The sequence below is a fragment of the Gorilla gorilla genome, chromosome 21 (assembly GCF_029281585.2).
Source record: "Gorilla gorilla gorilla isolate KB3781 chromosome 21, NHGRI_mGorGor1-v2.1_pri, whole genome shotgun sequence".
Taxonomy (NCBI): domain Eukaryota; kingdom Metazoa; phylum Chordata; class Mammalia; order Primates; family Hominidae; genus Gorilla; species Gorilla gorilla.
This window is the reverse complement of record NC_073245.2, coordinates 48,073,933-48,090,389: the sequence shown is the minus strand read 5'-3', so window position 1 is coordinate 48,090,389 and position 16,457 is coordinate 48,073,933. Positions and strand designations below refer to the sequence as shown.

Genomic DNA, 16,457 nt, shown 5'->3' with positions numbered 1-16,457 from the left:
CCTTGGCCTCCCAAAGTGCTGGAATTACAGGCGTGAGCCACCACGCCCAGCCTGAGACCTCTAAACTTCTAGGGGAATTACTAACTTCTGTTTTACTGCATAAATGAATGCTTGCCCAATTACAACAGTCACAACTGCATTCATCTCTGGCTTTTTAATTTTTTAATTTTTGAGATAGAGTCTCGCTCTGTCACCTAAGCTGGGTGCAGGAGCACAATCTCGGCTCACTGCAACCTCCACCTCCCAGGTTCAAGCAACTCTCCTGCCTCAGCCTCCCGAGTAGCTAGGATTACAGGCGCCTGCCACCATACCCGGCTAATTTTTGTATTTTTGGTAGAGATGGGGTTTCACCATGTTGGCCAGGCTGGTCTCGAACTCCTGACCTCAAGTGATCTGCCCACCTCGGCCTCCCAAAGTCCTAGGATTACAGGCACGAGCCACCAGGCCCGGCCATCTCTTCTGGCTTTTAAGTCACTAAAGCAAAAAGCAAATACCTCATTCAAAAAAAAAAATACAGTAATGGGTTCCATGCTATATTTATTCCTCTTGGCTCAAGCTCAAAGTAATTTGACCTCCACCCTTACTATTAACCCTCTTGGAAAATAGATAATTGCTTCAATCAGTTGCAATGGTTTCAAAATTATTCCCTTAGAAAGGCTACTGTGAGACCTTTGTAAGGATGCAGACGACGACATGAAATCTCACCATCATCCTTTTCCCCTAGAGTCACCTGTCCCACCCTTACTATACTTGATTCTGTCCTCTCCACAATCCAGAAACATAATTAGGTTAGCTAACACAAGACAGAAATTATGTATGTGTATATTTTGGGAAAAAGTAGAGCCCAAGACCCCATAAAATACGTAAACTTTACAAAAGGCACTAGAGTTAGCTTCTAATCTAGTCTCCTCACTTATATGCATGGCGTATTTCCTAGTGGTGTAGGAACAATTAACTACAAATTTCAAGTGACATCTAACATACCAACACCCTTAAGACAACATAATTAAAAGCTTAGTCTGCTGAGTCACAAGGGATGTGGCTGTCATCTAGAGCTCTCCCTGCCAAGACAGACAACTAAATTCCGAGATTAAATTTCCACCTCATTTATATATGAACTTTAGTAATTTGCCCCACATGTCAGAAGAGCAGGCTGGGAAGAAAAGAGCCCTGACACTAAGAGGAGGAGTAGCAAAAAAAGGAAGATCCCTTGCCCCGACAAGCCCTGGAGGCTGAAGCACAACACTATGGACGAAGATAGACAGAGAACTAAGAGAACAGCTGCAGAGATGAGCTAGGAATGAATACTTCAGTACTCTTTTAATTTTTTTTTTTTTCTTTTTTGAGATGGAATCTCGCTCTGTCACCCAGGCTGGAGTGCAGTGGTGCGATCTCAACTCACTGCAATCTCTGCCTTCTGGGTTTAAGCAATTCTCCTGTCTCAATCTCCAGAGTAGCTGGGACTACAGGCGTGCGCCACCAAGCCCAGCAAGTTTTTGTATTTTTAGTAGAGACGGGGTTTCACCATGTTGGCCAGGCTGGTCTCGAATTCCTGACCTCAAATGATCTGCCCGCCTAGGCATCCGAGAGTGCTGGGATTACAGGCGTGAGCCACCACCCCTGGCAAATTTTTAAAAATATTTTAGGAGATAGGGTCTTCCTCTGTCACCCAGGCTGGCAGTGGTACAATCACAGCTCAAGGCAGCCTCGACCTCCCTGGTTCAAGTGATCCTCCCACCTCCGCCTCCCAAGTAGCTGGGACTATAGGCATGAACCATCATGCCAGGCTAATTTTTTTATTTTTTGAAGAGGGAGGGTCTCACTATGTTGATGCAAGGCCTTCAATATAGCGAGTCTTGAACTCCTGGCCTCAAGTGACCCTCCCGTCTCAACCTCCCAGAGTGCTGAGATTCACTATTTTCAAACAGCTGCTCTACTACATTTATGTTAACTATATAGCATCTGGCCAAGAAAAAAAAAAAAACTATTCAAAAAAAATTTTTTTAAGTTATCCAAATAAAAAGTAGACAATTCTATAGACACATAGTCTTATTTGTTTGTTTTTTAACTAAAAGTTGAGAAAAGAAAAAAAATTAGCTGGACATGGTAGCACACGCCTGTAGTCCCAGCTACTCAAGTGACTGAGACAGGAGGATCACTTGAGCCCAGGAGGTCCAGGCTGCTCTGAGCTGTGATTGTGCCACTGCACTCCAGCCTGGGAAACAGAGTGAGACTCTATCTTTAAAAAAAAAAGTCAAGTTTTAACAAAAACCAGAAGAATTTGTCATCAGGAACCTATAAGAAAATCTGAAGGAAATTCTTCACGCTGAAAAGAAATCTTCGAAGAAATAAAGAACATTGGAAATAGGCATGTGTAAATATGACTGTCGCTTTTTGCCTTATCGTCTTTAACATACATAATTGTGTAAAGCAAAACTTATAATACTACATTATGAAATTTATAGCAGGCCAGGTGTGGTGGCTCACGCCTATAATCACAGTACTTTGGGAAGTCAAGGCGGGTAGATCACTTGAGGTCAGGAGTTCCAGACCAGCTTGACCAACGTGGTGAAACCCCATCTCTACTAAAAATACAAAAAAAATTTAGCCAGGCATGGTGGCACATGACTGTAATCCCAGCTACTTGGGAGGCTGAGGCAGGAGAATCACTTGAATCTGGGAGGCAGAGGTTGCAGTGAGCCAAGATCGTGCCATTGCACTCCACCTGGGCAACAAGAGTGAAACGCCATCTCAAAAAAATATGTAAATAAAAATTTTTTTAAAAAGGAATTTATAGCATATGTAGATATAATTCATGTGACAGCTACAACATGGGGGAGGTTAATGGAACATTTTTACATAAAGTGGTTAAATATTAACTCTAAGTGAACTGTGAGAAGTTAAGGATGTATACCATAATCCATAGAGTAACCTCTTTCAAAATGCTAGAAATACAGCTAAAAGCTAACAGATGAATTAAAATGAAATTCTTAAAAAATCAGTTAACCTAAAAAACAAGAAACAAAAGAACAAAACACAAATAATATAAACAGACAACCAACCTGGCCAACATGGTGAAACCCTGTCTCTACTAAAAAATACAAAAATTAGCCGATTGTGGTGGTGGGTGCCTATAATTCCAGCTACTCAGGAGGCTGAGGCAGATGAATCGCTTCAACCCAGGAGGCAGACGTTGCAGTGAGCAGAAATCGCACCACTGCACTCCAGCCTGGGCAATAGAGCAAGACTCTGTCTTTAAAAAAAAAAAAAAGACAGACAAAACACAGCCAAATGTTAGACTAAAAACCAACCATATCAACAATTACATTTAGGCCAGAAATGGTGGCTCACACCTGTAATCCTAGCACTTTGGGAGGCCGAGGTGGGCAGATCACCTGTGGTCAGGAGTTCGAGGCCAACCTGGTCAACACGGAGAGACCCTGTCTCTACTAAAAATACAAAAATTAGCTGGGCGTGGTGGCACACTCCTGTAATCCCAGCTACTTGGGAGGCTGAGACATGAGAGTTGCTTGAACCCAGGAGGCAGAGGTTGAAGTGAGTGGAGATCAACCACTGCACTCCAGCCTGCGTGACAAAGCAAGATTCTGTCTCAAAAAAAAAAAAAAAAAAAATTATAAATGTGTATGCATCTAAAAGATCTTCAAAATACACAAAGCAAAAATGACAAAATTAAAGGGAGAAATGAACAAATCCACAATAACAAAGATTTTAACAACCTAACAACCTTCTCTTAGAAATTGACAGAACTAGACCAAAAGGAAAAAAAACCCACAAAAATCAATTTATCAGAGAAACACCATCAACTACCTTGATCTAACTGACAGATACACAACAAACACACGACAACGGTAAAATACACATTCTTTTCAAGTGCATATGAAACATTCACCAGGACAGATCATATGCTGGACCATAAATTAAATCTCAACAAATATAAAAAGATTGAAATCCTACAGAGTATGTTCTCTGACCACAGTAAAACTATATTAGAAATCAATAGCAATAAGGTATCTACAAAAACATAAAATACTTCAGACTGAAACAACATACTTCTAAGTAACCCACGGTCAACAAATAAATCACAAGATATATTAAACTGAACAAAAATAAAAACACGACATATCAAAATGTGTAGGATGCTGCTAAAGCAGTTCTCAGTAGGAAATGTATAATTTCATTATTTATTTATTTATTTAGACTGAGTCTCGCTCTGCTGCCCAGGCTGGAGTGCAATGGCATGATCTTGGCTCACCGCAACCTCCGCCTCCTGGGTTCAAGCAATTCTCCTGCCTCAGCTTCCCGAGTAGCTGGGACTACAGGTGCCTGCCACCATGCCCAGCTAATTTTTGTATTTTTAGTAGAGTCAGGGTTTCACCATGCTGGCCAGGCTGGTCTCGAACTCTCCACCTCAGGCAATCCACCCACCTCGGCCTCCCAAAGTGCTGGGATTACAGGCATGAGCCATGGCGCCCAGCCAGAAATTTATAACTTTAAATGCTCATATTAGGAAGAAAGATCTTTTCACCAGGTAATGAAAAAAAAAAAGGAAGAAAGATCTAAAATCAATTAGGTAAAGTTCTAGAAAAAATTGAAGGAAGAAAGCAAGATCAAAACAGAAATCAATTATATTTTTAAAAATAAACAATAGAGAAAATTGAAGTAAAAAGTTAGTTCTTTGAAAACAAAATAGATAAAGCCCTAGTCATACTAAGAGAGGGAACACAAATTATCAAAATCAGAAATGAAAGGAGCATAACATTAAAATGATAAGGGAATATTAATAAAAGGTGAAAAACATCAACAGAAAAGTCATTTTTTTTTTTTTAGTTCACAAAGCATAAGCAAAAGTGTATATAAAAAGAGGATTAATTTAACTCTAAATATGAACCTTCCACAGTTGAAATCTCTCGTAATTCCACAAGGGGAGAAGTCGGTTCTGTTTTCATCGTGTTTTCTCCCATTGATGGGCAGTTCAACTCCAAGCCTGCAGCCCCGGATCCATCCCCAAAGGAGTGGCAAGTCAGTGCAGATGAGACCTGGCCAGCTTCCAAAGTAGACTTCAACTGACCTAGAAGAAAAAAAGAAAGTTTGGGGGAAATATACATGTATGTAATTCTGAAATCAAAAGTCCTACAACAGTCTAAGAAAGCCAGGGACTTTTTAGAGGAAGGAATTAATCTAAAACATAAAAGCATACATTCACAGGTTCCCGTACATACAGGCTGGCTTGTGAGCTTCTCAAAGAAAGAGGTTAAAGTGAAAGGAGAAATTGCTGGAAGTATAAACACAAAGGCATGAATGAGATGGCAGCAGAGAGAGAGAAGCAGGGCTCTTCGAACAGTGTACCTCCAGGCCAACATTGAACGGTAGATAAGCAAAACCAACCACAAATGCATCCAGAAAGTATGTCTATTGAATAAATCATCAGTGAAGAGCAATACATTATAAAAACACTGCAGCACATTCAATAGTTTGATTTCAAGACAATTTAATACTTGTGGAAGGCAGAACATAATGATTTAGATTGATTCTCACTAAATAGGCACCAGGTTGGCAAGACAATTCCTGAACAGACTGACTCACCTTCTTCAGATTCCTTGGTACTAGACAACGTGTCTTGCAAAGGATCCGTATCAACCAAATCTGATACAACCAAGTCAGGATCTAGGATCTCATGGGTCCCATTAGTGGACAGCCTGGAGGAACGTCTCCTCGATAAGTCTTTGTCAGTGTTTTCCGAGTAGTTTTTTGACTTTTCCTGGGCTATTAAACCATTAAGAGAGTTGTAGTCAAGAGACCAACAAGAAGAAATAACTGTGCTACTACAGATTTCAGGGCTGGATGTCTCTAAAAGGACTTTACAGAGAGACTACTGGAATGTTAGAGTAGTGATAAAAGGAAATACCCTTTACTAGTTTACAGTTTTAAGTAAGGGAAAAGTGTCCCTGCCAGGACAGAATTTCACTTCTTTAAGGATTCATGGTCTGAAAACATGTGCTAGGTCATGTCCGAATCTTGACAACTATGTTCTATTTTGGGGCTTCCCAAATGTACTAACTTCCAAAGTCGACTTAAAAAGGTTTATAAGAGCCTCACTTAGAGCTATCACAAATCCTTTTTGGAGCCAACAGGATATTTTTTTATTTTATTTAAACATTTGAGCCAACTCACTCCAGAGGGTATTTTTTTAAATCAATAAATAGTATTTTATTTTGTATTTTTATTTTTTATAGGACAGAGTCTCACTCTATCACCCAGGCTGGAGGGCAGTGGCAGTCTTGGCTCACTGCAACCTCTGCCTCCCAAGTTCAAACAATTCTCCTGCCTCAGCCTCCCAAGTAGCTGGGATTACAGGCACCCACCATCATACCCGGCTAATTTTTTTTTTTTTTTTTTTTTTTTTTTTTGAGACGGTGTCTCGCTCTCTCGCCCAGGCTGGAGGGCAGTGGCGCGATCTCGGCTCACTGCTAGCTCCGCCTCCCGGGTTCATGCCATTCTTCTGCCTCAGCCTCCTGAATAGCTGGGACTACAGGTGCCTGCCACAACACCCGGCTAATTTTTTATATTTTTAGTAGAGATGGGGTTTCACCATGTTAGCCAAGATGGTCTCAATCTCCTGTCCTCATGATCTGCCCACCTCAGCCTCCCAAAGTGCTGGGATTACAGGCGTGAGCTACCGCGCCTGGCCACACCCGGCTAATTTTTATATTTTTAGTAAAGATAGGGTTTCACCATGTTGGCCAGGCTGGTCTCAAACTCCTGACCTCAGATGATCCACCCACCTCAGCCTCCCAAACTGCTGGGATTACAGGCATGAGCCACTGCGCCAGGCCAATAAGTAGTATTTTTAAAGTTTCACTCTGCATATGAAACCCATCCCTTTCTAAGCCATTAAATTTCCAGTGGCATCCAAATCAAATGTGATTTATGGATATGGAGATGATACCACAGAACCCAACATTAGTACAGTTTGTGCTTTGGGATTTATTTTTCTTCTAGCAAAAACTCCTTCTGATCCAACTGCATCCAACTCACATTACCTCATGTGACCAGAGACAAACATTAGAGCCTATAGGGAATGGGGGACAGGATGAATATAGAGGAAGTTGACCCAAACAATGTCAAATTCTAGCCACACATAAACAAACTGGAGACTCACATGAATTTTTGTCAAGCCGAGGACGTTTTAATGGGACTTCACATCCTTTTGATATTTTCCTTCTTCTCAGTTCCAATGTTATTGGTTGCAAAGTTTGAGAGTTTGAATCCACAGCTACCATGTTTATAAAACCACACAAAAAAAGATACATAATTTCTTAGTGTCTGTCATTTTTATATATAAATAAAACATATATATATATGCATAAATCACTGCATTATAAATGGGCCATCAAAAGGGCATTCTTACTTAAGATAAAAGAAAAAAAGTAAAATGAGTGAGAAATTACTTCCTTACAGGAGATGGTGATACCTTGCCAATTGACCTCCTGAATCTTTTCTACGATCCAGCTCCAGTTTTCAACCTCTACTTGCTACATTAATTATCTTAGCACTGGGCCTAGTTTTGAGGGTACAAGAAAAATGTCCAAGAGAATTTGTGGATTTTTTTTTTTTGAGATGGAGTCTCACTCTGTCACCCAAGCTGGAGTGCAGTGCCGCGATCTCTGCTCACTGCAACCTCCGCCTCCCAGGTGCAAACGATTCTCCTGCCTCAGCCTCCGGAGTAGGTGGGATTACAGGCACCCGACACCACACCCGGCTAATTTTTGTAATTTTAGTAGAGTCACAGTTTCCCCATGTTGGTCAGGCTGGTCTCAAATTCCTGACCTCAAGTGATCCAGCTGCCTCGTCCTCCCAAAGTTCTGGGATTACAAGCATGAGCCACGAGACCCAGCCGAGAATTTGTATTTTCTTAAACAAAATCCTAAAAAAATTCTTGGGAGACTATGCTAGTTAACAGTCAATGTTTCAGGCAAGGCTGCTGGTCCCCAGCAAACCCAGCTCTGACATAATTTAGCAGTACAGATGCTAAGCCTTTGAAGAGTACTTACTATTTAGATTTTTGTTTGCTTGCTTGCTTGCTTGCTTGCTTGTTTTTTTGAGATGAAGTCTGGGTCTGTTGCCCAGGCTAGAGTGCAGTGGCACGATCTCGGCTCACTGCTACCTTTGCCTCCTGGGTTCAAGTGATTGTCCTGCCTCAGCCTTCCCTGTAGCTGGGATTACAGGCACCTGCCATACCTGGCAAAATTTTTTTTTTTTGTATTTTTAATAGAGATGGGGTTTCACCATGTTGGCCAGGCTGGTCTTGAACTCCTGACATCAAGTGATCTGCCCGCCTCAGCCTCCCAAAGTGCTGAGATTACAGGTGTGAGCCACCTGCCCAGCATAGTATTTACTATTAACTTTTTTTTGAGATGGAGTTTTGCTCTCGTTGCCCAGGCTGGACTGCAATGGTGCGATCTCAGCTCACCGCAAGCTCTGCCTCCCGGGTTCAAGTGATTCTCCTGCCTCAGCCTCCCAAGTAGCTGGGATTACAGGCATGTGCCACCACACCTGGCTAATTTTGTATTTTTAGTAGAGACAGGGTTTCTCCATGTTGGTCAGGCTGTTCTCGAACTCCTGACCTCAGGTGATCCGCCTGCCTTGACCTCCCAAAGTGCTGAGATTACAGGCGTGAGCCACCACGCCCGGCCCTTACTATTTTGTTTTAAACCTACCACCTAAGAAGCTCACCCCAAATCAGAAAAGATGAGAATCGAAAAGGCAGGCAGAAGAAAGAAACTGGGAAGTTGGGCAGGAAGGCAGAGCTAAGGGGTCTCAGGAAGGGTGAGAGGAGGAGAGAGAAGAGGAAGGAGGAAAGGAAGAGGGAGGAAGAGAAGTAAATGGGAGGAAAAGAGGAAGGGAAGGGAGAAAGATGAGAAGAGGGGAAGAGGGACAGAAAAGACTCATCTAAGACCTGTAGCTTCAGGTCGGTCAAATGGCTCAACAAGACACGGCCTGAAGTGTGAGGAAGCAAACCAGAGAAGACCGTTGAACTCTGAGGCTCTTCCTGTGTTCCAACTTCCCAATGGGCCAATATTATTTTGTTCCAACTGGCAGAACTTGGAAATCCCACACATTCCAAGTTAAACATAAATACAAACAGGCTGGCTGTGGTGGCTCACGCCTGTAATCCCAGCACTTTGGGAGGCGGAGGCAGGCAGATCACCTGAGCTCAGGAGTTCAAGACTAGCATAGCCAACATGGTGAAACCCTGTCTCTACTAAACATACAAAAAATTAGCCAGGCATGGTGGCACATGCCTGTAGTCCCAGCTACTCGGGAGGCTGAGGCACAAGAATCACTTGAACCCAGGAGGCGGTGGTTACAATGAGCCGAGATCATGCCACTGCACTCCAGCCTGGGAGACAGAGTAAGACTCCATCTCAAAAAAATAAAAATTAAAATATATATAAACAACCCTCTCTAAATAGCTCAGATCCTGTTCCCAATCAAGTCTATACAATCTAGGGTGCTCAAGGAAGGCTCTACAAATCAATGAACTTATTCCAAGTAATGTTTTAAGGGGATGTGAACAATATATGGGATACTTGGCAAGTCTTCTTCCCTTTGATACCGTATATAAATAGGAGCTGACTGTACAGAACTTGAGTGTTTCCCAAACTCTTCTTACAGTATAAGTCATCTGGGAAGCTTGTTAACAATTCATATTCCCAGATTCCCATCCAGACAGTCTGACTGGAAAAGAACTGAGGCATGGCTGGAATCTGTTTTTACAAATGCCTTGGGCAAGGATTAACCATAAACTTAGAAAACATCCCTTCTATATTAAATTTATCCTACTCATTATGAAATCCTACACTTATAAAAATATAAAAACCGAATGTCCGTGTTCTTATCTCAATGGAGTCATGTGGCTTCAAAGGAGCAGTCTGCTTGTTGGGGTACAACTACTTCTGTTCATACTTTCTGGAGGGTATAAGCCAGGGCATGAATAGCTAAAGGAGAATTAGTTTCAAAACACTCAGTTCTCATACATACTCTTTCCTAAACTGAGCTAAGGACATGTCAGATTTCTGCCTAAGGACATGTCAGATTTCTGCCAGTTTACATTTTCCACCTCTCCTTGTATAATAACTGCCTTTAACTGCCCTTCTCCCACTTTACATAAAAGGGCCTGCCTCTCACTCATCCCACATCTTAACATGGTGCTCAGCCTGGAGGTTTAAAACTTCCAGATTTTCTCAACTGGGGTTCCTCATCTGAACAGAGATATATTTTCTCTGTTTTCCTAAGGGTGGTATACAGCTAGTACCATTCTCAATGCACTAAGGTCAATCCATCACAGATCAAGGATGCCTTGGGTATTGTGGCTTCTCTCCCAAAACTCAGTTGAGAAAGCCAGTGAACATAAAGTCAGTGCTGTCCAACAGAAATATACTAAGAGTGCAAGCCACATGTAAGTTTATTTTATTTTATTATTTTTTGTTTTTTTGAGATGGAGTCTCGCTCTGTCACCCAGGCTGGAGAGCAGTGGTGCGATATCGGCTCACTGTATCCTCTGCCTCCTGGGTTCAAGAGATTCTCCTGCCTCAGCCTCCCAAGTAGCTGGGATTACAGGTGCATGCCACCACGCTCATCTAATTTTTGTGTTGTTAGTAGAGATGGGGGTTTCACCATGTTGGCCAGGCTGGTTTCGAACTCCTGACCTCAGGTGACCCACCCACGTTGGTCTCCCAGAATGCTGGGATTACAGGCATGAACCACCATGCCCGGCCAATTTTTGTATTTTTAGTGGAGACAGGATTTCACCATGTTGGCCAGCCTGGTCTCAAATTCCTGAGCCACCACGCCTGGCCAATTTTGAATTTTTTTACTCATCACATAAGAGGGTTTGGTTTTTAAGTGCCAGGCATGGTGGCTCATGCCTGTAATCTCAACACTTTCAGAGGCCAAGGCAGGATTGTTTGCTTGAGGCCCGGAGATTGAGACAAACCTGGGAAACATAGTGAAACCCTGTCTCTACAAGAAATAAATTAGCCGGGCATGGTGGCATGTGCCTGTAGTCCCAGCGACTCAGGAGGCTGAGATAGGAGCATCGCTTGAGCCTAGGAGGTGGAGAATGGAGTGAGCCACAATCACGCCACTGCACTCCAGCCTAGGTAACAGAGTGAGACCCTGTCAAAAAAAAAAAAAAAACACAACTTAAAAAGTTAATTTAAATACTATTTTATTTAATCCAGTACTTTAAAAAAATTTTTTTTTAAAAAACTGGGCTCAGCAACCTTCCTGCCTCAGACTCTGGAATCGCTGGGACTACAAGCACGTGCCACCACTCTCAGCCAATTTTTTCATTTTTTGTAGAGATGAGGTCTCACTATGTTGCCAAGGCTGGTCTCAAACTTCTGGACTCAAGTGATCCTCCCTCATCAGCCTCCCAAAGTGCTGGCATGATTACAGGGATGAGGCACTGCACCCAGCCTCTAAAAACATTTCAACATGGAATCAATTTTTTTTGTTTTGTCGCCCAAGCTGGAATGCAGTGGCCCGATCTCAGCTCACTGCAACCTCCACCTCCTGGGTTTCAAGCAATTCTCTTGCGTCAGCCTCCTGAGTAGCTGGGATTACAGGCACCCACCACCAAGCCTGGCTAATTTGTCTTTATATTTTTTCAGTAGAGACGGTGTTTCACCATGTTGGCCAGGCTGGTCTCAAACTCCTAACCTCAAGTAATCCACCCGCCTGGACCTCCCAAACCACTGAGATTACAGGCCCAGCCATAATCAATATTTTAAAATTGAGGTGTGTTACATTCTTTTTTTGAACTAAGTATTTGAAATCTAGCATTTACTTACACTTACAGCATATCTCAATTCAGACTAGCTACATTTCAAGTAGTCAATAGCCCCATGCAGCTAGTGGCTACCATACTAGACAGCAGAGGTCTAGGCCCTATTTAGGCCTACGGACAATTGCAGCACCCTCAGCTCTTGAGGGTAACCCAGTTACAAGCACTACAGGGAAAGATCCCTTATTTCATATAGAGACAAATCAACCTATTATATAATTTCCTATCTTACAATGAGTACTAATACACTTATGTGAAGTAAGTTAAATTTTTTTCCACAGAAATTAAGTCTGATAGTCTGATTTGATAAGGAAGACTGGCTTTGCATTCTCTACATCGTTAGGGAATAATGAAAAGGTTTGCTCTGTAGTTCCACAGTTTTGATGAAAATATTTGTGTGTGTGTGTGTGTGTGTGTGTTTTGAGATGGGGTGTCACTACATTGCCCAGGCTGGTTTGGAATTCTTGGGCTCAAGCAATCCTCCCACCTCAGCCTCCTGAGTAGCTGGGACAACAAACATGCACCAACGCACTCAGCCTTCATGTTTTGTATTTTAAATATATCCACTGCAGCTATTTAAACTTGTGAGAAAAAGATAAATACTGCTTTAAAACGTGCTAGGGGATTCACAGTTTTTCAACTGAACACATAAAGAATGCACAATCAAGAATGTCTGAAGGTCACTGCACATATTAATCAATGGCAGGCTCAGTCCAGAGAACCGGGGGGGCCTCTTCATGCCATTGAATTGATTTGGAGAACGAGTGTTTGGCTTAGGAAGAAATCAGGGCTTGTTTCATTCTTGGTTATTCTAGAAGAATTCCAAATTTTAAGTTTTTTAATAACTGCATTCTTCCCTAAATCTATACCCTCTAACCTTGACTCTTACCAATTAGCCATCTCGGCTTTTTATTTAGACTGTGAAAATTTCTAATCAATAATCACTCTCCAAGGAGCTCAATTTCAAAATGCACCCATGCTTTTCTAGTTTCAATGTTCCTTTGTCCCCATCTCCTTCAGAAGCCCATACCTTTTTACTATTTCTTTTCTTTCATGTCTGTCTCATTAAAACTCTATTTCCTGATTCTAGGTTCTATTAAGCTGACTTAAACTGAGATCATTTGAAAAAGCATAAGCAAAAGGCCTCGGTTTATCAGGTTTTATCATATAAGCTGAAGTATTTAGTCAACAGTTAACCACTACTTTAGGAAACTCAGTTATGAACATGCTTCCCAACTTAGATTCACTTGGATATGTACCTCACTTAAATTCAGCTTCATGAACACAACTTGTTTCCAGATCATAAGACAATTCAAAATCAGTCACAAAAACAAACGGTTGACGTACACAAGTTACAAAGAACCACAAAGGGCCACAGAAGAATACTCTGGCATTGCCCATTGCAGAGCCCACTTAAAAAACTCACCAGTAGGAGCTATGGAAGGGGGTCTGCCTCGTTTTCTTTTGGGTTCCCTCAAGTTTTCTTGTGGACTCTTCACAATGTCATTTTCAGGTTTCTTATCCACTTGGGCATCTCCAGAATACTCTCTGTCATTTTCGGAAATGTTTTCCTTGTCTTCCTTCTCGTTCTTGGGAAGACTTTTCTCTGACACTTTCCCCTTTTCAGAACAGATTAACTTTCCTTCTTTATCAGGCTGCTTGGGTCGCTTTTCTGTCTTTAAGGGTTTATCTTCTTTGTCTTTCTTCACATTCACTGTTGCTTTTCTCTGTTCTTTAAACTTCTCTCGTTTATCAGGAGATGATGAAAGACTTTTGTGATCTGTTTCTTTAGGCCTAGCATTACCCACAATATTCTAAAATGAGCAAAATAGCGATGAAACACTTCGTGATTACTTGCAAATACAAAATTAGGAGTTTCTTACAAACTTATGAAGACAAACAAAGAAATTAAAACAAGACATATGCCAGATCACATATACAAAGCACCACTGACAACAGCCACCTGTACTGAGTTGAGAACCAATCCTTAAACTTAAAACAATTCAATTATTCCGGAGGCAGTGCAATCTCCCTTATTATGATGAATAAGTCACTAGAAAATAAAATTCTGGGTTTTTGTTTGTTTTTGTTTCTGAGACAGAGTCTCTCTCTGTTGCCCAGGCTGGAGTGCAGTGGCACAATCATGGCTCATGCAGCCTCAACCTCCCAGGCCCAAGCGATCCTCCCATCTCAGCCTTCTGAGTAGCTGGGACCACAGGCATGCTTCACCACGCCCAGCTAAGTTTTTTACTGTTATTTTTTGTAGCAATAGGGTCTCCCTATGTTGCCCAGGCTGGTCTCAAACTCCTGGGCTCAAGCAATCCTCCTGCCTCAGCCTCCTAAAGTATTGGGATTATAGGCATGAGTCACCATGCCTGGCCTTAAAATTCTGGAAAGCAATCTTTCTGACAAAGGTGTTCGAAGAAAATGCCTTCATGCTCTGTCCTTATCCCCAGCATGACTATACTAACCCAGAGCTTTTCAGAGGCCTGGTTCAGTTTGCCAGCAAATGCTGATGTCTTGTCTATAGAAAAACAAAAACTGATAACTGGAAGCTTAACAGGAAAACTATAAAGATTATCCAACCCAGAACCAGGGTCTCTGCTTCCTCTATCAGATAAAGGCTGTGCTCAGTTCAACAAGCCACCTACTATGTTCCCGAGCTACTTGGAGTTTTTGTCTATTGGTAGGAAATACCGCTTCTTAGTTATGTTCTCCCTAAATTACATTCTTTAAAATTCACACTAAAAATCGAGGGTCCTCTATTGTGACTGTTTCATAATAAGGCCAGGTCTGAAAGCTCTAGAGATTCCAAAACTATAAGTTTATTTGTGTACATATCTCTCTTCTAGGACCTCAAAAGAGCAGAGACCACTATACTATGTTCATATGGGATCCCCAGCACCTAGCACACACTAGGCACATAGGTTTTCACTGGAAGCAGGAAGGAGTACCTAAATACTCAACAAATAAAAGTTTAATTTGTTCTACAGGGAAAAATAATTAACAAGGAAATATTTTTTCAAGTCCCCCAAATTATTCTGAAAGCAGCCAGGTTTGAGAACAGCCATTCTCGGTAACAGCCAGCAGAAATATAAACTGAAATTGCCCTTCTTGTTGGGAGTTCAGGGAGGAGATGGCAATTTGAGTCAAAACTAAAAAGGTTATACCTTTGAACTAGAATAAATTCCTAGAAATAAAATTAGCTAAAATAATAATCAGACTTGTGTACCTGGATTTACAAATATCCTTAATGACCATTTGAGAATTGGTTACGCAAAGTAGTTACATACATATTACAGAATACTACATAGCTGTTAAAAATTATATTCTCAGAATATTAAGGAACATGGGGAAATGTTAGTTAAAAGAGCAGTACTATATTAATGTACCACAACTCCAATTTTGAAAATAAATACACACACACGTATGTTTAATAAAAAACACAGAAAGATGTATACATCAAATTGTTAAGTTATACACCAAAACGTTAAGAACAATGATATCTGTTTGATGGAATTATAGTTTTTATTTTCTTTGTGCTTTGTACTTATATATTTTTCTACAGTAAACATGTATAATAACTTCAAAAACATAAGTGTTACTAATATAGAGACTATCAAAACATTTATAAGGCAGTGCAGTCCTACAGAAAAAAAAAAAAACTCAATCTATTCCAATAGTATATGAAAAACCTTTGAAATTGCCCATGACAGATAACTCTAGCCAAACCACTGTACCCTCTTGGAAAAGAAGCCAAGTCCAGGAGCCTTGGGCCTGTGCTTAAGGGCCTACCGGGCTAAGGTCAGACACTCAGAGGCCATTGGGAAATGAGAAATGAAGCATGGCACCCAGAAATCCTCACTGGGTAAGGCACCCACCTCCAAGCCAAAGCACTGTGAGTGCTATCCATCAATTTACTGAGTAACGCAGAGTAAACAGATGAACAATTGTTATCTAGAGCCCTGGACTTCCACTTGGGAAGGTTCTGGATATAACCTGCCAATTCTGGACAAGTTTATAATTCTGTCCTCTATATTAACTCATTCTACAAACCTAACACAAAAATTGCCAAATTTAAGGCCAAAATAATGTTTTAGAGTACTGTATGGCTCCTTACATGCCTGAGAGACAAGTGATCAAAGAAAAAGCATCATCAGGGCCAAAGCTTTATGTAATTAATTTTGTTAATTTTCTGAAAAGGAAAACCAGCAAAAGGCAAAAACATTCTTGAGGTTACCACTAAAGGTATCATGTATCAAAATCCTTTGAATCGGCTGGGCATGGTGGCTCATGCCCTGTAATCTCAGCACTTTGGGAGGCCAAGGTAGGCAGATCACCCGAGGTCAGGACTTCAAGACCAGCCTGGCCAACATGGTGAAACCCCCATCTCTATTAAAAATACAAAAATTAGCTGGGCATAGTGGTGCATGCCTGTAGTCCCGGCTACTCAGGAGGCTGAGGAAGGAGAATTGCTTGAACCCGGGAGGTGGAGTTTACAGTGAGCCTAGATTGCATCACTGTACTCCAGCCTAGGCTACAGAGTGAGACTCCATCTCAAAAAAAAAAAAAAAAAAAAAAAAAAAAT

At 41.4% G+C, this 16,457-nt stretch overlaps 1 protein-coding gene across 3 annotated transcripts in view; it reads right to left on the bottom strand.

Moving 5' to 3' along the window:
• Window positions 1-16,457, bottom strand: part of PHF20 (PHD finger protein 20) — a 183,402-nt gene that overhangs the window by 75,142 nt on the left and 91,803 nt on the right. For all 3 annotated transcript variants that reach the window (XM_031005036.3, XM_055373429.2, XM_055373432.2), the window contains 4 exons: window positions 13,296-13,683; window positions 7,181-7,294; window positions 5,605-5,784; window positions 4,910-5,089 (listed from right to left, as the gene is read on the bottom strand). In XM_031005036.3, the coding sequence (XP_030860896.1) occupies window positions 4,910-5,089; window positions 5,605-5,784; window positions 7,181-7,294; window positions 13,296-13,683 (862 nt within the window). The remainder of the gene's footprint in view (window positions 1-4,909; window positions 5,090-5,604; window positions 5,785-7,180; window positions 7,295-13,295; window positions 13,684-16,457) is intronic.